The sequence below is a fragment of the Nelumbo nucifera genome, chromosome 6, assembly GCF_055504915.1.
Source record: "Nelumbo nucifera cultivar China Antique chromosome 6, China Antique-T2T, whole genome shotgun sequence".
Classification (NCBI taxonomy): Eukaryota; Viridiplantae; Streptophyta; class Magnoliopsida; order Proteales; family Nelumbonaceae; genus Nelumbo; species Nelumbo nucifera.
Genome location: NC_142654.1, coordinates 36,833,329 through 36,856,199, shown reverse-complemented (window position 1 = coordinate 36,856,199; position 22,871 = coordinate 36,833,329). Strand labels below are relative to the sequence as shown.

The window sequence follows — 22,871 nt, the reverse complement described above, 5'->3', positions numbered from 1 at the left end:
TTTAGGAAGAGGAACTAGGTCATATGCATGTCTAGGAGTACGCCCACAAACAATCTTAAATGGAGTCTTTCCTATAGATAGATTCACCTTGTTGTTATAAGCAAAATCCATTTCTGCAAGAACTAAATCCCATTGCTTAGAAAGGCTACACATATCGTATTGCCAAAAGTTCTATTCATCCCCTTTTCTGAGAATCAGTCTGAGGATGACAAGTGCTGCTGAAATGTAATTCAGAGTGAAGTTATCACAACAAAGTTCTCCAGTAGTGATTAAGAAGCTTTGTTTTATATCTAATATAATGGATTGTGGAATACCCAAGGTTCTAAGTATCGATACACCTTGATACGGTGGAAGGGGTGTATCAGTACTTTGTACCAATTCATTCCTTTTTTTTTTAGTTTTTTTCCCCAAAACAGGGAGGGGGTAGTATCCATGGTTTCTTTTAAATTGGTTGGGATGCTGGGGTATTTCGACGGGCTTTGCTCACAACACCTTGGAAGGCAATTTTTGTCACCCTCCCTAAATTCCTTAGGTTTATAGGGTAAGATGTCTACTCTGGTAATTCTATTCCTTTTCAGGAAGATGTTTTTGTGGGTACTCAGTCCTTGAAAGACTGCTTCCCCTCTCTATTCTATCTCCCTCTTTAAAAAGGAGCTTGTTTCAAAGTTCCTTTCTCCCTTGGTTCTCCCATTGACATTAAATTGAGACTTTGGGTTATGTAGAGGTTTAAGGGATTATGAGTCTGCTTGTGTCTCTGAGCTTTTACTTCTTTTGGACTTTGTTTGTTTGGACCCCCTTAAACTTGATAGAAGAATTTGGACATTGACTTTGAGTGGCTCTGATGGGGATCAACCTAAGGCATATCAAAAGAGAACCAAAGCTGCTCCTATGCTCATTTGGCATCATTGTGAAGACGTGGGGCCCACATGGGAGCTGGGTTATCTGTGCATCAACTTGGGAAGACCCTAGAGTCTTCAATCCACCCTAAGATGCTCTTTGTGTGGTTGAGCTTGCTACTGGACAGGACTTAGTTGGTATATGGTTTTCTTACACTTCTGGACAGCAAGGGTATTTTTGTAATTTTTCATGTTTAGTGGGTTATGTTTGGGAACAGGTCTTCGTCTAGTAATTTCCCTTTGTTTGGCTTTGTGTTTGTAATTGTTTGGGGCAGGTTTAGTCTAATCTAGCTTCTTTTTGTAAGTGGCTTGTTGGGCAAGCTAACTTGGGGGGCAAGTTTCTTTCTTTGGAAGCTTCTTCTTATTAAGCTTGTAAGGTTCATTTGGAAAGACAGTTTTGACTGATGAACAAAGAAGGTTTCTCTATAGAGTTTGGTGTGATTTCCCTCACCCTTAGGTGTGATTGGGTTATCTTCTTTCATCTTCTCTTCTCTTCTCTTCTTTCTTTTAATCTGATATTTGTTACAACCTGAGTTTAGTTGCAAGAATAGTGCTGAATCACAAAGGTCCTGCACTGGGCTCCTTCATTTGTGCCTCATTCTTCAAGTCCCTTTGTTCTACTCCTTCCTTTTCGGTGTTCCCTATCAAAGAAATCTGGTCAAGGCCTATCCCCCCTAAAATAGCTGTTTTCTGTTGGGAAGTTTATTATGGCAAGATCATTACTCTAGATAACATACAAAAGAAGAGGCCTTATTTGTGTTTGTCCCCAAATTGGTTTATTTTGTGTACAGTGCAAAGTGAGGACTGTCAGCACTTGCTGAAACCTTGTTCCTTTGCTTCTAATATTTGGAATTGGGCTTTTATGTTGTTTATGTGTAGGTGGAACTTGCCCTTTGAAGTAAATTTTCTTTTTGATCCTTCTACTTTTGGGTGGCCAATGAAGAGAGGGAAACTAATGTGAAAATGTATCAGAGCAACTATTTTATGGACCATTTGGGAGGAAAGGAATGCTAGAATGTTCCAATAAAAGGAAAGAAGCCTCAATAAAGTAAAGTAGTGTGTATTGACAAGGACAATTCTTTTGCTGAAAACTTCAGACCTTTTTATGAATTATTCTTTTGATGATTTTCGAAAAAGTTGTGTAGAGGTGACCTCCATAGCCTCCAAAAAGAATGGAGACCCCCTTCAGAGGGTGTGTTAAAGCTGAACTTTGATGGAAGCAGTCAAGGTAATTCATGATCTTTGGGTATAGGAGAGATTTTGAGAGATAAGGATAGCAACATTCTACCCTTATTTTCAGGACCAGTGGGAGTTGGCGATTCTACAAGGAATGAGATATTTGCTATGCTACAAGGAATACAAGTAGCCAACCAACATGGAGTGGAGAACTTGATAGTTGAGGGAGACTCTAAGGTGGTAGTAGGTTGGTTGTCTGGTCCAAAAACAATTTTCTAGGGTTATAGGGATCTTCTCAAGAAAGTTAATTGGCTTACAAGGAACATGTCAGTCAAATTTTAGTGGGTTAGCAGATCGGCAAATACTATGGATGATTTTGTGGATAAACAAGGGGCTTCAAGGGTTGAGTTGTTTTGGGCTACCTTATAATTGTATTATGTTAAGAGTGTGGTTATGTTCTCATTTCTGAGGGGAAGTAGCGTCTCATGCCTCCTCTTTTGGTAATTGTACACTTTCTTCTCTTCTTAATAAAATTGCCATTCATTTATAAAAAAAAAAGAAATAAAATGAAGCCAAGAGGAATATTCCACTTAGACAAGGAGTTATATGTAGTAGTGCAAGTTCTACGACATTGGCGACACTACTTAATATCTAAGGAGTTTGCGCTCTATTCTGACCATGAAGCCTTAAAGTACTTGAATTCCCAAAAGAAACTACACTATAGGCATGGAAAGTGGGTATCATTCTTACAAGAATACCAAGCTGGAAATGAGAATAATGTGACCAATGCACTAAGTCGGATGGCTTACATACCTCATTTCATGAATGTCCAAGTCGTTGGTTTTGATTAATTAAAGTAAGACTATGTTGGTTGCAAGGATTTCAGCAAGATGAGTATCCTTCCTTTTCGCTACATAATGGTTATTTGTTTTATGATACCTGCTTATTATTATTTATTATTTATTTTTTATGGTACTTGCTTATGTTTGTCAAATACCTCTTATGGGACTGTTATTTGGGAGTTACGTGCTAGAGGTGTAGTAGGTCATTTTGGTAGAGATAAGACCATTGCTATGGTGGAAGATATATTTTATTGGCCTACCTTAAAGAATGATGTTGCTCATACAATAAAGCAATGTAGAACATGCCAACTTGCCAAAGGATGAAAGCAGAACATTGGGCTATATACACCCCTACCTATTCCTCATGAACCATGGCAAGATGTATCCATGGATTTTGTCCTTAGATTGCCCAAGACTGGTAAGGGTCATGGCATAATCTATCTTGTGGTGGATCGTTTCTCCAAGCCCATTTCTTACCTTGTAGCAAAACACATTATGCTTCACATATCGTTACTATATTTTACAAAGAAGTGGTTCGACTTCATGGAGTGCCTTCTACTATTGTATCAGATTGGGACACCAAGTTTATGAATTATTTTTTAAAGACACTTTGGAAACTACTCAATACTCAGCTGAAATTCTCTATACTGTTTCACCTCCAAACAAATGATCAAATTGAGGTAGTGAATAAAAGCTTGGGAAATCTTTTACAATGTCTAGTTGGTGATCATACTTATAGATGGGATCTAGTGCTTCCAATAGTTAAGTTTGCTACTTTGCTTATAACAACTCGGTAAATAGATCCACAAGAAGAAGTCCATTTGAATTGGTGAATAGTATTCAGCCTAAGTGGCCAATTGACTTAGTTACCTTACCACCAAATACATGTACTAGCGTTGAAGTAGAAGCATTTGCTAGGCACATAAGAGAGATACATGAGGACGTTAGGAGGAAAATTGCTTTGAGAATGATTTATACATGGCTAGAGATGATATTCATCGATGGTTGGTAAATTATCAAGAGGGAGACATGGTTATGGTATGTATAGTTTTAAAATGTCCCTAATTTTCCTAATATTTCCATGACATATTTCCATTTCTATGGGTAGTGACACAAAATTTTGCTAGAATCAACATTTCCCTAATGAACACTACCAACACTACGTGGAGTACAAGAATAGTTTCCATGACATACTTCCATTTCCACTTCCATGGGTAGTAACATGAAATTTTACTGGAATTGACATATTCCACATTGAACACTACCAATACTATGTGGAGTACAAGAGATAGTATTCTAACATAAGTTGGTGACAATATTGTAGGTATGTGAAGTAGCAAGTTATTGTCTACCTAACTTATATGATTACCATTTTGAGCTAACTTAATGTTCATTTCAAATATGAAGCTAAATATTAGTTTTTTTATTTGTGTAATAGATTATTTAGTTAATCTATTACAACCATTTACATTTTCTATGAGTTTAAATTTTGCTTTAACTCATTCTATTATGAAGCTCTAAATCTTAAGGTTTATAGGGCAACTTTAGAACATATTCTTTTGTCTATAACCTTAGTTTCTTAGCTTTGTTTAATGATTTAGAATAAGATAATAATTTAAAAAGGTGTCCCTATGCTTCTTTTATCATTTAAAAAAAATACCATTCTATATTTTGCACATTTTATAGTGTTTCCACCATATCTATAATTTTTATGACATTCCCGTACAATATTTCCGACATTTCCGACATGTTTCTTATATTTGGATGACCGACATTTCCACCAACATCGACATTTCAAACCTTGATGTATATGACCAGAGTGTTTTCCTAAAGGTGTGTAGCTCCACTTCAAGAGTTTAGGCCCTTACAAAATCATCAAGAAGGTAAGTTCTAATGCCTATGTTCTAGAGTTGCCAGATGGGCATGGGAATTAGTCTTATCTTCAATGTTGAGGACTTGACTCCTTACCATGACATGTGGATTCTTTTAAGATTACTATGCCTAATTTGCCAACTATTGCAGCTCTAAATGACATTCTAGAGGATGTTTTAGATGAGGAATTAATATCTACTATTACAGGAGGGCATAAAAAATTCCTTGTCAATTGAAAAAGCAAGCCTATATCTGAGTGTTCTTGGATCATTGCTGAAGACTTTCATCATCTTGACCCAGATCTTTATTTAAGATACCATGGTTTTAAATCGCTGGGGTCGTGTTCTTTCAAGTTGGGGAGAGATGATAGGAATTGATCAGCACCCTTGAAGAATTATTCTAGAAAGAAGGCCTTACAACAGGTCCTGATATGGCATAATGATGGTACTTGGGATTTGGAATGAATTAGAACCAAGGGTATTTTTGTTATTTTACAATTTTTCTGTAGGGTCCAATGATAGGGGCTGAATGTCTATTTATAGTCTGTTAATGTTTAAAATTTCAGAGTCATCGAATAAGTGGAATTAAAGTTTAGTTTGATTCCTACTAGGATTATTATGAGTCTAACTGTTTGACTCCTAGGACTGTTATGAGTCTAACAGTTTGACTCCTAGGATTAATATGAATTTAGAGTCTATAAATATGTATGGACATTTTACACAAAGAATAATGAAGTTTACTGAGTTTTCTTCAGCTTATGCTAAATATGGTGACTGATTCCCATGCCCTAGAGTGATTCTAGGCACCTTGTGAGTGATTGTAGTATTTTCTCTCTTCTTTCTCTCCCTATTTTCTTTCTTATTCCTTCAAGAAGCCATTACAGTCATCAAGAGCCATCAATTTCTGAACGAAGAATGCCATTCAACATTCTCTAAGGACTAGAATGATATGATGTTGCACATCCATATTGTTATATGCATATAATATGGCATCTTCAATTCAATCGGATCAGACTGGAGTTCAGCCTTGTTGGATTGAACTGCCCTCCAAAGCAATTCAATCTCCTGTTGGTTTTTAAAACATTGATTGTAGAATTCTAGATGGAGTGGCCAACAGTGGAATTAATCTAAGGTAGCACTCAACCTTGGGATGCCCACATACTTTTCGAGAATTTTGATAGATTTGTAATGCACCTTGAATTAGATTTGCTACACTGTCAATCCGCCACATCAACTCTTGCTTGCAGTTTGGAAACTATGAATTAATGCTCTTGGTTTATATTGTAGATAGCATTGCAATAGTCCAACTTACCAATAGTATCTGTCAAAGAGCTTCCCTTGAAACGTTAGATAACCCAATTTAGCAGCTGTAACACAGATCTCATATTTCACTGGAGAATGATGAAAAGATGCTCAAAGTAGAGTGAACCATGTTAAAAGTTGAAACCAAGCTAACATTTGCAATGAACTATAATATAAACTGTAGATCTCTACACCAGATGGCCTGGATCCTTTCAAACCTAGGAATCCTGCTTTATAGCAAACTGAATCCTTTCATAGTTTTAGAAGCTTTCCCTCCCGTTCTTGCAAGAAGTTGCAACATGCTACATATGAACCTGAACCAAGGGAGCTGGCATATCTGGTTATTATGGGAAAGACTTAGTATCATTTTTATTACTCTACTCTTGAAATCAGAATGTGACCAAACATTTCCTGACACTTTTATTAGGGCTGCAACTTGAGTGGGCTTGGGTTGAGGAATGAGGATTTGTTAAATTTTTAATGTGTCTTGGGACTGATGAAGTGGATAATTTTCAAACCGGGTATCCAAGTTGCATCCTAATTTTTATCCTCATTGGAAAGGCCTATCTAACCAAGAGTGATGTAATACCATTCAAAACATAGTCAACATAGCAGAAACTTTTATTCAATTGATCTGCATAAATTGGTGCTCTGTATATGGATGTCTGGGTATATTTTCTTCAATTGTAATCAGCTTATTCAAATGTCTGCTCTAACACCATTAAGTTGCTAATATGTTGCTATATGCCAGTAACCAACATGGTCAGCATAGAAAAATCTAATTAATCTGCATATGTTGGTACTCTGAATTGTGGATGCATGGATCTATATTCCTTCTTGATCCTTAAACTCCTATTCCACATTTTTCATTTTATTGGGTTAAATTATTGCTTCTTGATTATGTTGATGCTTTATTTTGATCCTTGAGCCTGATTGCTACAATCTTCTCATTTTTTTTTTCTTTCTTTTTCTTTCCTTGTCTCTTTTCAGGACTTGGCTGTTGTGGTGTTGCTAATACTGATCCCTCTTATTTCGCCAAATTCTTCCAAAGGAGGGGTAACCTTTTCTAGAATTAACCCTTATGCTGTTGTGTACCTCTGATTATTTTATGTTTTATTTTCAATAGGGATTGTTTTCTATTATTGTTCATTTTTATCTTTTAAAAACAGCACACATGCAGAGGAGTTTGAATAGTCTGCTTAGTTACATTTATACCTATGTGAAAGTCCAAAAATGGTTCAATGGCAAGACACTTTGTCAGTCATGGAACTTAGTCTAAAAGTTGAAGTGCCCTTTTTTTTGGTAGAAGCCTGAAATGGATATGGAGTAAATATAAGGTATACATGGCTAACCAAGGTTTTGCTTTTCAGGTTAAAACTGTTGGATTAAAACTTATGACTTCAAGGATTGATAGAAGACATTAAGCTGAACATTTATAATTAGAGGCCAAAATACAAAAATAAAAAAAAAGAAATTTTGTATTGAACCTTGTATCTTGGTTTACAGGGAACTGAAGATCCTTTCTCTGAAGTGTCATTCCAATCATATTAGCCTAAAAAGTAAGCGTAGAATGTGTTCCACTCCCAGAGAGGATGCCATAATGTCCCCACTAACATATGATATTAAGACTTAAGAGATGTTTTGCCATGTTAACATCAAAAGTGCTAAACTTGTTCAAATATTAGATTACATCAAATATGCTCTATTTATCTTCTCAAGACCTGGGTCATCATGAAGATATTATCTTTTTACTGTTCTTTCATTTCTCTTGGCATCATAATTAATTACACTTTGTTCTATCTATCTTTTGAATACCTAAACTGCCTAGTTCCATTATCAAATCTTCCATTATGTTGATAACTCTACATCCATTTCTTGCATCTTTCCCCTTTTCCCTTTTTCTTTTTCTTTTTTTTTTTGTTTTTTGATGCCATGGCCCAACCCCTGGTTTAGATTCTGTATAACATCTTATAATTCTTTACAACTCTTAGGTATATAATTATATCTTTATGATTTTTTAGGACACATTTCCATTTTAAGGGTAAGCATCTTCTGATTATTTTGTGGTATTTGTGGGGTAATATTGTCTTCGGTGTACAGGTTGGTTTTCAGGCCATAGCAGAAGCTCTTGGATTAGCAGCTGCTAAGGCAATTGTTGCTATCACTGCCATAATTGCTGGTGGGCGCTTGGTAATTTTCTGCTTTAAGACATTGCCTCTGCATGAGTAATGGTTCATAGTTTTTTTTTCTTAAGTCATAGAACTTGGAATTTTGAAAAGGCTATTTATTTTGCATTTTTAGTTATAGCATGTTAGAACTGTTGTGTCTATCCTTCAAATTAGCATGAACTAAAATATCACGAAAACTGAATTTGAAAGTTAAGCTTAGGGGTGTGCCAAATGCTTTGAAAATAGGCCAAGTCTCCCAGTACCCTCTATCTATGGATCCAACTAAGCATGGATGGCCTTTTAACATGCTTGCACCTGACAGAAATGAGGTATTCTCTGGATGCCTAGAAAAATAAATCCCTGAACCACCAATAATCATTTATGAATTGTTAGAGTCAGCAACAATAAGGGTAGTTTGGTCTTTTGTTATGTAATTAGAGTTGAGTTGTCTATTTTGTCTCTGTTTAAGTTATGTGTCGCATACTTAATGAGGGACATAATTGTCTTTGTATATCAAGATACACAACCTATAAATAAAAGGGGAGTCAGCTAAGAGAGTAAGTTCTTTTTCTCTGGCCAAACTCTCTATTTTCTTCTCTCTTCTTCCTCTTCTTCCCCTTCTCTCTTTCTTTCTTATTTCAGACCTAGAACTGAACTAGTGCTAACCGAACCACTAACATGGTATCAGAGCTCTGGAAATCAGTCTAGAAATCAGTTTTTCTTCTTCCTATCTTTTTCTTTGCATCGCCATATCAGGTCTGAATTTTTGAGATATCTCATCAACCAGTTAGAAGATCAATAAGGGATCAGAAAGGGTTGATTCTTTTTCCTTATAGGAGGTAATCAGCCTCCAAGTGGCTGTGGTGGTGCTTGTTTCAGTGGTGTGCTAGAAATCCTCTACTTGATGACTCGAAGAAGGCTGGTTTGTGGACAGGTGTGAACAGGTCTTCATAATTGGCTGATAGCATGGTGTTTTCTACCCCATTCAAATTGGATTCCAATTGTTTAGCAGTGCTGGTTAGCATGTATGTGTAGGGACTGATTTTCCTTCCTATTCGTGTCTGAATGTGACAGCAATGAGTTTCAGTGCTGAACCCAGAACCCTACAACAGTGAGTATTTCAGCAACAATTAATTATTTGTGGTGTGGTGTGTGTAGTGAGTGCTGAATAATGAAGGGTGGTATTGGCGATTGAAGTTTTCCTGTTTTTTTTCTTAACAATGGCAACAATCGGAGAGAGTACTGATAATAAATCAGGTGTTATGATTTCCCCCAATTACCTCAATGTACAGAAGACATCCATCAAATTAAATGGTGAGAATTATGTTCCATGGGCTAAGTCGGTAGAAGTGTTTCTGAGAGCCAAGAAGAAGGTAAAACATGTAGAAATTTATTGATAAAAAAAAAAACATGTAGAAATTGCAAAACTCCAATCTGGTTTGAAACCTGTGATAGAAAAGTAAGAGGAAAGAAGATTCTGTAGAGAAGAGAAGAGAAATAGAAAAGAATGGGAAAAAGTGAAAATCAGATCTGGTTGCCCCTTTCATTATCTTATATACTCATAAAAAATCTGGTTACAATGACAAGTATACCCTTAGTAAGTCGGCTACTACTAAAAGACATAAAAAGAACTCTTAACAAAAGTCCATGGTCAAACTTGGCCAGTGCATCGGGGAAGATGGATGCGGAGAAGGGATTCAGAGTGGTTGGAAGATGGCGTTCAGAGGTGACAATGGAAGCCAAGTTGTTCAATTTGGAAGAGGAATGGACCAAAGGTAGTTGTGCTCTGAAAATCAGAGAAAACAATAAGGCGACAATATTGGTGCCGGAGAAGTCGTTGTATGGGTGAAAGGTTTCGTGGATGGAGCTATCAACTCGTTTAAGGAGGAAGGGTGGAAAAATACTATGGCAGTTCCAGGAAAAACCTTTGTAATCGAAGTAAGGAGAAATACCAAGGGGTGGTTCATTACTATGACTGAGCTTTTTGGATTAAGGGGAAAACAGATGGTTTTCTTACCAGAAGGTAAAAGGCAGAAAGGTTGGTTGGTTTTTGTGCAGGTGTTGCAGGCTTTCCTTGTGGCTGTGGAATGGAAGAAGAAAAAAGATGAGAAGGCAGTTGTCCAGAATTCAAAAGCTAGTGACCAAAAGGTTCAGATGGAGGGTATGGTTGGAACCGGTGGGAGTGTAGAGGTGCATGGACCTACTGCTCCTGGTGTGGCGGTTGCCTGCTCCTCTGTACATCAGCGAATTTTGGTGGGGGATGGCACAGATTTTTGGAGGAAATGACTGGTGCTAGTGGCTGACAGGAGCGTGAAGGATTAGCAGAAGGTTCTGGATACTGTAGCTAAGGAGGTAGATTTGGAAAACAAAGCCAGTTTGTTTCCATTTGCAGAGACGAAGGTGATTCTTGATGTAGGCGACCAGGAGCTGTGTTTCACACGGTGGTTGTGGATGGCTGCCTCTTTCAGCTTCAGAACTGGAGCCCTCTCTGCAACAAAGTGGAGGTGAAAGAAGGCTGCTTACGGTTGAAGTTGTTAGGTCTTCCCTTCAATCTTTGGAGGGACTCTGTTCTTGAACAGATTGCTTGTTGCTTGGGTGGGGTTCTGATGGGAACCAACAAAAGAAGTCTGGGGACAGTCGAGCTTCAGGTCGCCGGAATCAAGCTTGAAAACGTCCCAAGATCCCTTGATATCAGTTCAGATGGAGCTTGGGTCAAGGTGTGGGTAGTGTTTGAACTCAAACAGATGTGGTGGGGAAGAAGTCCAAAGGTTGAAGACGAAGCTGTGCTGGCTGGGTGGTGGACACGTGGAGGAAGGAGAGTGGGAAAAGAAGCAAGCCTGCATGGGAATGCCAAAATAGCAATTAACCAGGTGGTGGGGGAAGTCCAGGCAACAAGTCAGCCATTTAAAAGAAATTAATTCAAACTTTTTTGAAAAGAGCAAAAGTGGGGCGGGTTTTTTAACTTTTTCTAACGTGGAGAAGCTCTCAAGTGAACCAAAATTTTCTCTTCCAAGGGCCTGGTCTGAGCCGGGGGGGGGTTATGGTCGGTTCGGTTATTAAACCGAACACTATCTTTAGTGACCCATGTGACCACTTAAAACGTCATGTGGGTCGGGGTTAAGGAGGTGGGAGTTGGGCCGACTATGGACCGCCTCATCGGTCTGTCTTCGTCTTCATTGGGGAGTTCTGTTGGGGACAAGAAGCAGCGGCAGAAAAAGGTATGCAGGGTGAGTTGCTGTGGTTGCGCTGACAAGTTCGTGAAGTTCCAAGCTCTCTGAGATGTTCCGCCAAGAAACCAAACCCTAGATTTGAAAGAGAAAGGTGCGAAGAAGATGCTAGGGCGTACGAAGGATGGGTTCGTTGTAGGGAGATCAGTGAGAACTCGGACGGCAACTTAGTTAGCGGTTCTAGTCTTGGCAGAGTGAAGGACGAGGCAGGTTTCGATGAAGGTGTTTTGGGCATGCACATGGCGGGTTTATTTCAGGGGGACATAAAAGAGGTGAGGAGATGTAGTCCAGGCAGCTTTGAAGGCTCGATTGGCACAGTGGGGGGTCCTGGAACATTGGGAGTAAGTGAGACTGTTGAACCTTATGGGAGTAACCCTTCTTCAAGCCTTTAGATTGTGCAATGCGCAACTAGTGTGGCAAATCAGAAGAACCTGAAGTAGAGCATGAATACATCACCAAGGGGTAAACATTGGGGAGAGAGGACAGATTGCTAGATTAGCCAGAGAATATATTTTGACTCCCAACCAACTTAAGGGGACAGCTAATTACCAACTTCTTGAACCAGTTCGGGAGGCCGAGAATTTATGCTCGGATGTAACCCCACCCCTCCAGTTAATCCCAGGTAACCGAGTCAGTTCAGTTTTTGTTACTGATGAATCTTCTGTGTCCTTTGTTCCAGATTCCGATCCCATTCCAAGCTCTGCAGCCTCTGTATGTGAAGCCAGTGTTGAAGGTAGATGCATTAGTTTTGCGGAGAGGCTGGTGAAGGATCAGGAGGGGGAGCTTATAGGAAGGTATAGAAATGAGAAGGTGTGGGAAATTATTGAAGGAGTTTTCAATGAGTTGGAACAAAATGTCTTGAGGAGGGAGGGTATGATTGAGATCAGAGGGGAGGGGTCTAGAGGGAGTAGATTAGGAAAGAAGAGGAGAGATGAAGGGAAATGTTAGGGGGTGTTTTGGTGGAAGGAAACAGGAAAGGGGATTCAATAGTAAAATTTGTGGGGAAACTAGGTTGTAGATTGGAGAATTTGAACATCCTGAAAGGAGGCTTACAGAAGAGAAAGGAGGAGATCAAAGTGAAGAAAAGGAAACTGAGCGAAGTTGAGAGGTTGAGAAGGGATGTGGAAGGTGATAAAAAGTTTGGGGTGAAAGGAGATAGAAGAAAAGGGGGGAAGTAGTGGGCAGGTGAAGAAGGGACGTAAGAGAGAATTGTTAATGAAGATTCTTAGCTGGAATGTGAGGGGTATAGGAAGTGCAAGGAAAAGAGCTACGATCAAAGAGGTGTTAAAGCAGTTTGATCTTGACATTGTATTAATACAGGAGTCCAAAAGAATGGATTTTGATGGCAGATGGGCTAGGAGTATTTGGAAAGCTAGGGGGATCAGTTGGGTGGCTTTCCCCTCTTGGGGAGCCTCAGGGGGATAGTTACTTTGTGGAAGAAGGATGTGGTTGAAGGTGTGGAGGAGCTTATTGGGAAATATTTAGTTTCACTGAAGTTCAAGCAGCAAGCGGATGGTTACGAGTGGGTTTTGACAAATGTTTATGGTTCAAATGATTACAGAGAGAGGAAGGATTTTTGGGAGGAACTAGTTGATGTCAGAGAACTTTGGGATGGGCCTTGGTGTGTGGGTGGGGATTTCAATGTGATTAGGTTCACGGAGGAAACCAATATTAGCAATCAGAGGGTGACAACTAGTATGAGGAAGTTTAATCGGTTTGTGGATGCTTTTGAACTCAGAGATACCCTTAGCCCAAAAGTCATTCACTTGGTCCAATCTCCAATCAAGTCCTATTTGCTCTAAGCTGGATAGGTTTCTTTTCTCTTTGGATTGGGAAGACCATTGGGGCAACCTTGCATCTAGGGCTCTTCCTAGACTAACCTCAGATCATTGGCCAATTGTGGTATGCAAAGAGGAGAGAAGGAGTGGAGGCCCTTCCCCTTTTAGGTTTGAAAATATGTGGTTGCTCCATCCTGGAAATTCAATATGAAAAAGAAATTCAGCTTTATTATTTTTTTAAGGAAAAGGATTTCTACAATGTTTGCTCAGCTGACAAGTTTGACATTTCAACTCTATCAGGGATACTGATTTAAACAATTTTGGAAACAAAATTTTCAATGACTCAAAATTCAAATAACCAAGACGACTATGCCATAAATAAACCTAACTCATATTGGATTGACTCATAGACTCTGTAGCTGTAAGACCAGACTTTGTGGCTTCAAAACTAGCTTTATTCTCCAAGACTCCAATACATAGAGACCATCGACCATACTACCTCTACCAATTGTCTCCGCCGAGATCAAATCCTATATTACACAAGGAGGGAAAAAGGTTACTAAGCAATTCACTGAATTTGTAATGCTACACATGGAAAACAAGTTTATGGGAAGTTTAGGTACATGCAATACATCTGAGAGTAAGGCTAAATGCAAGAGAAATGGTTACTTGATCAGCTATGGTGGAGAATGAACCATCAGCTAGTCTCAGCTTATCTCTCCTAGAAAGTAGGTTATAGGACAGAAATGAATTGGACTTGCTTGTCATATGATTCGAGGTTCTAGAATTAATGATCCCGGAGATTCTGAAGCATGAGAGGATATATGGAAGGATGTGGCAGAGTTATTTGATGTAGACACAAGGGAAGTCGGGAGTGGTGCCAGAATCCATATGACGAAGTGTCCTACCATACAACTCTAGATGGTCACAGAACGAGTTAATTATATCTTCTTGGGATTGGAACTAGAACAAAGATCTTGATACATAGTGGAACCTGAAGTCTGATGTTCCTAAGTGACACCATGTTGATGAGTTGTACTTCTTCTGATCCTGCTAACTAGGCTTCTTGTTTTGTTCTGGATAGATTTCTTATTTAATTCTTGAGCCCACTTAGGCTTTTCATAGAGATCCCAACAGGTGTCCCTAGTGTGTCTGGATCACTGGCAAGAGTACACCAAAGTTTATCATTGTCATGATGTCATCCACCTTTTTCTAAAAATCACCCTTCTTAAAGGAACTTCCACCACTTGCATTTGCACCTCCACTAACTGCCAAAGCAACCGGTTCCCCCCTCTGAACTATTCATCACATTCCTCCTCTCTTTTGATTGTACCAAGGAATATACCTCCTGGACTGAAGGGAGATCTTTGCTTTCCAAAATCTGCACCCTGATAGACTCATACATAGCTTTTGGCCCCAAAAGAAAAGCGAAAACCTGTCCCTGGGAAACTAGAGACTTGTAGGCCTTGGCATCCTCATCACACTTCCAGTTCATATTCAGATAGTGATCTTACTCCCTCCAGATAGAGGTCAAATTGGAGTAATAAACTGAGTGACTCCTTTCCCCTTGTCTACACGTAGAGGATCAACTTGCAATTGATAGATTTATGCATAGTGTCTTTGCTCAGAGTATGTAAATTGAGCTTGCTCCCAAATTTCACAAGTTGTCTCTGTGCACATAAAGTTTTTCCTTACTTGTAGTATAGAAACTAAAAGCCACAACATCACCATACTATTTTCTTGGTTCCACTTATCATGTTCTGCACTCCCAGACTTTGGCTCCTTAATTTTTCCATTGATGTATCCTATCTTCCCTCTTGCAGTTATGTAAAGTTTAATCCCCTTTGACCACTCTAGGTAGTTAAGTTCATCTAGGGAAATAACAGCCATAGGGAAGTTCAGATCATACCCCCACTCACTCCACCATGAGTAGCAGACACACCAGAAGTGGCTGAATCCTCAGAGACATGGGCAGAGAGCTGTTGTTACTGTCCAGCCACACAGGAAACAATAGAAGAGCAAGCAGCAGACCCCTTAGTCTCACACAAACAGCACTTAAAAATTGTATTCAGTACATTCCACATATAACACGAGGCACTGGAACACTGCAGGAACAGATAGAGGGTCAAAAAGTGACAAGAAACAGATCAGGATGGGTCTAGATAGGCCCTGCGAGCATCAAAAACATCTCCTCTAGGGCATACGATCACTACTTTTTCAAGAACATACTTGCTGTTACTGCAGGTACAGGCCATTCCAGACCTACAAAAGCACTCACCTGAATGCACAAGGATCATGTGATCCACCAAAAAGATGGGAGCACACTTCCAACACCTTCACAGTGGCTGTCACCACTTCTCAGACTATATCTTGGTACATGGCTAAGAGAAGAGGAAAAAAATAGCTGATCCCCTCAAAATCAGTGAATGTGAATATCCTGTATTTAATCCAGAAAGAAAACAGTAGGAAGACAAGGAATCTTTGAACTGCCTTCAGACCCAAGATTCCTGGAAGAAATCAAAGAGTAGAGGAAGGAGAGAAGAGAGAAGAGAGCTGGCAGTGCCAGCTCTACTATTTATATTAGGGCGTCCCTATGGCTCTAAGTACATGTACTGTTAACAGTATCTTCCATCTTCTTTCTTGTATGGACTTTACTTGTGAATGTTCTGCTGAGGGAACCTTTCCCTCCTTTTAATACAAAGGTCCATTACTTAAAGAAAAAAGAAAAGAAATGACAGAATTGTACAAACTTTATTCTTTATGTTCTTTGATGAGAATCATGTTTGGGAAGCTTGAACCTTTTTATGGAATCTAGATTGTCATTTTTGACATTTTACTTTACTTTATTATTTGAGCATGGGGTTCCTATTTACATTTCCCTCCTGTGTTTTGGCAGTTGCTTCGACCAATTTATAAGCAAATTGCAGAGAATCAAAATGCAGAGATATTTTCTGCAAATACACTCCTTGTTATTCTAGGGACTAGCCTGCTTACAGCAAGGGTAGGTGCACTACTGCTGTTAATTTTCCCCCATACACTTCCAACTAAAATTTATGCTTCCCATTTTCTTCTGGAACAGGCTGGGCTTTCTATGGCACTAGGAGCATTTTTGGCTGGCTTGCTTCTTGCAGAAACTGAATTTTCCTTGCAAGTGGAATCAGATATTGCACCATATCGTGGGCTTCTGTTGGGTCTCTTCTTCATGACGGTATGGATTTGATTGTGATTTCAGTGCTCTTGTTTGCATACCCAAGGGTTTCTGATTGATTACTCTTTTTCAAAGACTGCCATGCTAATCCACTCTGAATGTCCTGCTTTCTTGCTGTTTTCATTATCTTCTAACAATTTAGCGTATTCATTTCCTTAACCTGCCTTGCTGTTCCTTAAGCTTCTTTTCTATACTTAGTTTGTTGCATTTAATATTTATTTTTGGTCAACTATTCCATTTTATTCTTTTTTTCCCGTCACATTGTTGCTTAATAAATTTTCTTTATCAGAGATTTAACTGTCCTATGTTATTATGGAATCTCACTTGGATATCTGCAATTGACTTTTTTCATTTCTTCTGGGGTTTCAGGTTGGGATGTCCATTGATCCGAAACTTCTTGTGTCAAATTTTCCAGTTATTTTGGGAACACTGGGACTCTTGATTAGTGGCAAGGCTATATTGGTTGCTTTAGTTGGTAGACTTTTTGGTATTTCAATCATAGCTGCAATAAGAGTTGGTCTTCTTCTTGCACCTGGTGGAGAGTTTGCATTTGTAGCTTTTGGGGAGGCTGTTAATCAGGTTGGCCGTCATTTGAATAAACTACATTGTGTGCAAGCTTTTGTTGTTTTAATACAGGTTACTATGCTTTCTGGTTCTCCTGCATATAATATCTAAATTTGGCAGTTAAATGCTTAAAAAATACAAGACCTTTTCTCTATTAATTTTCCTGTATGATTTCAAGATGATTCATTCAACAGTAGCTTTACTTTATGCATTTTGTCCTAGATAGGAACATGTTTGGTAGATGTGCCTGCATTTTGACCTGGTTTGTGACTCACAGGCTGTTTAGGGGGATATGATACAGTGGATATTTTTTATCAAGATATCTTGTTCTCATAAAATATGTAAATACAAAAGACATTTATTATATACTCCCATTGTACTGTCCCTTAGTGTACAAGGGCACATTTTCACATTTGCTTATTAATATAATATTTTACAGTTTCAAAAATTAATAAAAGCTATCACTATAAAGAGGTGTGTTTTTGTGTTTTCACTAGGGATGTACGTGGTTTATCAAAATAGGATGTATCAAAATCAACACACACACACACACAAATACGTGTATAGTTGTATACATACAAAAATATAAGTATATAGGGAGAAGTCTGTCATATCAAAAACTCATGTGATGAATTTCTATATTATCATTAATATCTGCATAATTTCTTTATATCTGGATGGATCTATGAAACAAATGAACACTTACTACCATGTACATCAACTTAAATAAGGGCATAGTTTTTGTGTTATATACTCTGACCAAGTGATAGGAATTGATCAGCACCCTTGAAGACTTGTTCTAGAAAGAATAAGGCCTTACAACAGGTCCTGATATGGCATAATGATGGTACTTGGGAATTAAACACCAAGGGTATGTTTGCCATTTTACAATTTTTCTGTAGGGTCCAATAATAGGGTTTGATTGTCTATTTTATAGTTTGTTTATGTTTAAAACTTTAGAGTCATTGCATAAGATTAGAGTTATTTGAGTCTTCTTTGAATTGAAATAAGATATGACAACTTAGTTTGAGTCCTATTAGGATTATTGAGCCTAACAGTTTGATTCCTAGGACGGACTATTATGAATCCAACAATTTGACTCTTAGGATTGTTATGTGTTTAGAGTCTATAAATATGTATGGACGTTTTACACAAAGAGCAGTGAAGTTTATTGAATTTTCTTCAGCTTATGCTAACTATGGTGAGCGATTCCCATGCTCTAGAGTGATTCTAAGCACCTTGTGAGTGATTCCAAGTATTTTCTCTCTTTTTTCTCTCCCTATTTTCTCTCTTATTCCTTTAAGAAGCCAGCCATCAACAGCCATAAAATTCTGATCAAAGAACATTCAACATTTTCCAAGGACTAGAACTGAGCTGGTCCTATCAGTTTGGTATCAGAGCCAAGGTTGTAGGCTGTTATCATCATGGCTACATGTGTCAAGGAGTATAGGTGTTGGCTGACTGATAGACAGAGATTCAATGATGTCTACCCTTTGCATGAGAGTTGAAAGTTGAAACCTTTAAAGCACAAGCAAAAGAGCTTCAAGAAGCTAAAGAAGAAGAAATCCAGCAAGAAGCACCCCTAATCAATGAAAGGGATTGAAGACTAAACAAGGGATTTGTCCATGAAGATGATAATGGTAAAGATGAAGGATTTGTTTATCTTAGAGGACGACAAAGAGCTGCAAACTGCACAAGGGTATCACCTGCACAAGCTAATCGAGACTCAAGTACCCATCAAGGGATTGATCAAGAAGCATCGCTCACAAATCTATTTGATGAGATGATGGAACAGGCTGAACATGGTGGTTATGCAGATGATATAGCCAAGAAGGTAAAGGTGGATGTTTTTGATTTCATTGGAGACTTGAATCCTCAATTTTTTTTATATTGGCTGGCTGCACTTATTAGACAGTGTATGCCCTTAGCTCCAATCAGATTGATGTATTTATTGTCATTTATTGTAAATGAATAAAAGTGCATAATTGATTAATGTGATTTGGTGTGTTTCTGTGTAATACCCTTGAACTGGACACTTATGAGACTCGTGTTAGTTTAGAATCTTCACCGTCGTTGGATAGATCATGAGAGATTTATCCTGCCATGGTTGACACTGATGTGCCGCCAAGTTGGTTAGGGTGGCTTGTCTCAGCTACCAGGGTGAGACCTGAGGTACATGCAGTGTGGGTTTTCTTGAAACCCTGAACCAGACCAAATTCCAATATTGCCCTGGACCTTGGAGATAGATGGACAAAACTGAAATGTTACACCTGACCCCTAGACTTGATTATGGTACTTCACTAGGTGTCGGATTAGTCTTTGATATGCCAATCAGTGAAATCCTTAGAGGGGGTCAAAACCTAGGTATATTGGGGCAATCCGAGAATTCATCTGATTGGGTGATCATAGTGACAGGATCAGCCCCTTTGTCGGACAAAGTGAATGATCGGGGAATGCACTCTCTCTGATGAAAACCTAAACTACCAGTAGTGGATTTCAAATGTGTTTGAAATTTGGTTTTGCAAAATATATTTATATAGAGATATACTTATATATTATAGTTTCAAATTGCTTGCAAAAGGTTTTAATTCCTGGGATCCATGTGAGTAGAGAGTGCAGCACTGTACCTTGCAGCCGAGGGAGAGGTCCTCTCTTGTCGGGCAGTGTATAATCATTAAGGGCTGAGAGGTTAAGTGTAAGACCATTTAGGGATAATAAACCTGATGGGCTAATCTCACATAAGTCCATAGTTCCTGAGCCTTTATAAGGTGGCTGGACTCAGGGACCATCTAGTGTAGATGTTGGGTCCACTATGAGCCTATATTGATGGGTTCAGGGGTTTATTTGGCCAGGCCTTGTAACAGAGGCTAGGCTGAACCAATATGGCTTTTGTGGAGATCAATGCTAGGGTCCCATGCCATACAAAGAGAACCAAGTTAGCCAACAGTTAAAGGAAGTGAGCCTAAAAGATTAATGGGCCTTAAAAGCCCACATCGAATTGGGTATTTAATTAGATTAAATAAAAGGTGACAAATTGGGTTTATAATCAGAATAGGATTAGCTAATGGATAAGATAAGTCTTATCCATTTAAGAGTCCAGATTCAAATATAGATTTGAATCAAAAGAATTCTTTCCTAATCATATTAGGAAGCTGATCCAAAAGAGGATTATAAATAGGAGGGTGAATTCTCTTCACAGAGCACTCAACTCAGAATTCTTAGTTTTGCTTTTCTCCCTCTGTTCTTGCCACCACCTACCCTATTCGATCTCCATCTTGGACTGGTCAAGATTTGATCTCGATATTATTTCTTGCTAGAAGAAATAATTTGAAGCTATGCTCACATCCTTGACGTGATTCTTGCTGAAGAACCTCCCTATTGATCTTGCCTCATCCTAAGCTGTGTCAACTTCAGTGGATGACGGATTTGCACTCTCTTTGGATGTGAACACCTACATTGGGAGGAGCATTTGCATGGATTCCATATCAGGTATCTCTCTCCCTAATCTTTGGTCCAGATCTGGTCTGGCTTGTTTCAAGAACGATCCTTGAAAAATGTAGTTTTTCTAAAATTGGGAATAGAATTCCTGGAAGGGAGAGAAATTTTTTGAAATTTCGCCCAGCCTTCCTACATGGTTCAACCATCCATATGATGGATCTCCCTTCCCTTCAGCACTAGAGGAATTTTTTGATTGGTATGACATGATTGATGATCAGAGGAGCAAATTTGCACGTATGAAGCTTGGTGGTCATGTGAAAGTATGGTGGAGAATCATGGAGCGACGATTGGAGAATAGAGGTGATGGTCCTATTTCTACATGGTCAGAAATGAAGAAACATTTGAGGGACAAGCACCTACCAATGGACTACTGAAAGTGAGAGGCAAAAGTTGGCTCGATTCAAGAATGGACTAAGGGCTGAAATCAAGAAAGAGATGGTAATTGCTCAAGTCTTTGACTTGGAGGATGCTTACCAAGTTGCTGTCAAAATTGAGAAGAGTTTAAAGACAAATACAAGGCAATTTGTATCACAAGCTCAGAGTATGCAAATCGTAAGCAAGCTGATGGGGAAAGACTTCTAGGCCGACATATTCTAATGCCAGCTCTAGCCTAGTGGGTCTAGACCTTATCAAGGGGTTGACTATAAGAATAAATCAGTTGCTAGTGGTGTTACTCAGAAAAAAACAGACTGATACTAGTTGCTTTAGATGTGGAGGAAAGGGCCATATTGGCTTACCAATGTCCTACCAAAAGCCTTAATACCATTTATAAAGAAGGCATTGAAGTGGTAGATGATCCAGGTGATGACTTAGCTGAAGAAGAGGGTTATTCTTTCACTAATGATGATGCTTTAGATGAAGACAACAACTATGTTGTAGTTCGGCATATTCTTGCATCTCCAAAGGAAGAAATCAAGGAAGATTGGCTTCGTACAACAATATTTCAAACTATAGTGAAGAGTGGAGACAAGTATTGTAAGCTTATCATAGATGGTGGCAATAGTATGAATGTGATTTCTGAAGGCCTTGTGGATCGGCTAAAGTTGATACCACAACCATACAATTGCTTGGGTTGATAACACAACAATTCTGGTAACTAAATGAGCCCTTGTTACTATTTCTTATGGTAGTTATTCTGATTCTGGTGTGACATTGTCCCTATGAATGTCGGACACATTATTTGGAAGGCCTTGGTTGTATGATAGGGATATCTACCATTGTGAAAGGAAGAAAACATATAACTTCTTATTTAATGGGAAGTGAGTTATCATGAAGCCAATGTCACTAGAAGTTATTAAAAGGCATGCCAGGCCACCTCAAAAGGAGACTTCCAAAGGTCTGTTGTTTAATCTAAGAAAAAACCATTGCATTTGCTCTCCAAAAAAGAGTTTGAAGTAGAAAGCAAGGAGATATGAGTTGTATTTGTTGTAACATCCAAGGAGGCAAAGCAACCAAATGTTGTTCCACTTACTCAAATGCCTAAAGAAATGGTCCAAGTGTTGGATTAGTTTTCAGATTTGGCACTAGAAGAGCTACCTAATGAGTTACCCCCTATGAGAGACATTCAACATTGCTATTGACTTGCAACCAGGGTCACAATTGTCCAACTTACCAGCTTATCGCTGAACTTAAATGACAAGTTGATGACCTCCTAAAGAAAGGTTTTATTAGAGAAAGTCTTAGTCCATGTGCTGTTCCAGCTCTTCTCACTCCAAAGACAAATGGTTCTTGACATATGTGCGTTGATAGTAGAACAATTAACAAGATTACTATCAAGTCTAAGTTCCCAATTCCTAGGTTTGATGGCATGCTTGATATGATGATTGGAGTGATTTTTTTCTAAGATCGATCCAAGGAGTGGCTATCATCAAATACGGATTAGGCCTGGTGATGAGTGGAAGATAACATTTAGGACAAAAGATGGCTTATACAAATGGTTAGTTATGTCATTTGGACTAACCAGTGCCCCTAGTACTTTAATGTTGATGATGCCCAGGTGCTTTGGTCCTTCATTGGCTGTTACCTAGTTGTTTATTTTGATGATATTCTTATATATAGTCATAGTTCAAAAGAGCATATTGATCATCTATGTCAAGTGATGAGAGTTTTACGCCAAGAGAAACTCTACATCAACTTAAAGAAATGCTCTTTCATGACACCCAAAGTTATATTTTGGGGTTTGTTGTTTTTGTTAAAGGCATAAGTGTTGATCCCGAGAAAGTAAAGTCTATCTTAGAATGGCCCCTCCCTACCAAGCTTCCATGGCCTAGCAACTTTTAAAAGATGATTTATTAAGGGGTTCAACACTATCATGCCTCCAATTGCTGATGCAATGAAAAGA

At 38.7% G+C, this 22,871-nt stretch overlaps 1 protein-coding gene across 1 annotated transcript in view; it reads left to right on the top strand.

Moving 5' to 3' along the window:
- The window catches only part of LOC104608739 (K(+) efflux antiporter 2, chloroplastic-like), a 53,274-nt gene that overhangs the window by 8,785 nt on the left and 21,618 nt on the right, over positions 1-22,871 (top strand). The window contains exons 9-13 of the mRNA XM_010274816.3: positions 7,078-7,143; positions 8,188-8,277; positions 16,157-16,261; positions 16,340-16,468; positions 16,838-17,047. Coding sequence (XP_010273118.1) covers positions 7,078-7,143; positions 8,188-8,277; positions 16,157-16,261; positions 16,340-16,468; positions 16,838-17,047 — 600 coding nt within the window. The remainder of the gene's footprint in view (positions 1-7,077; positions 7,144-8,187; positions 8,278-16,156; positions 16,262-16,339; positions 16,469-16,837; positions 17,048-22,871) is intronic.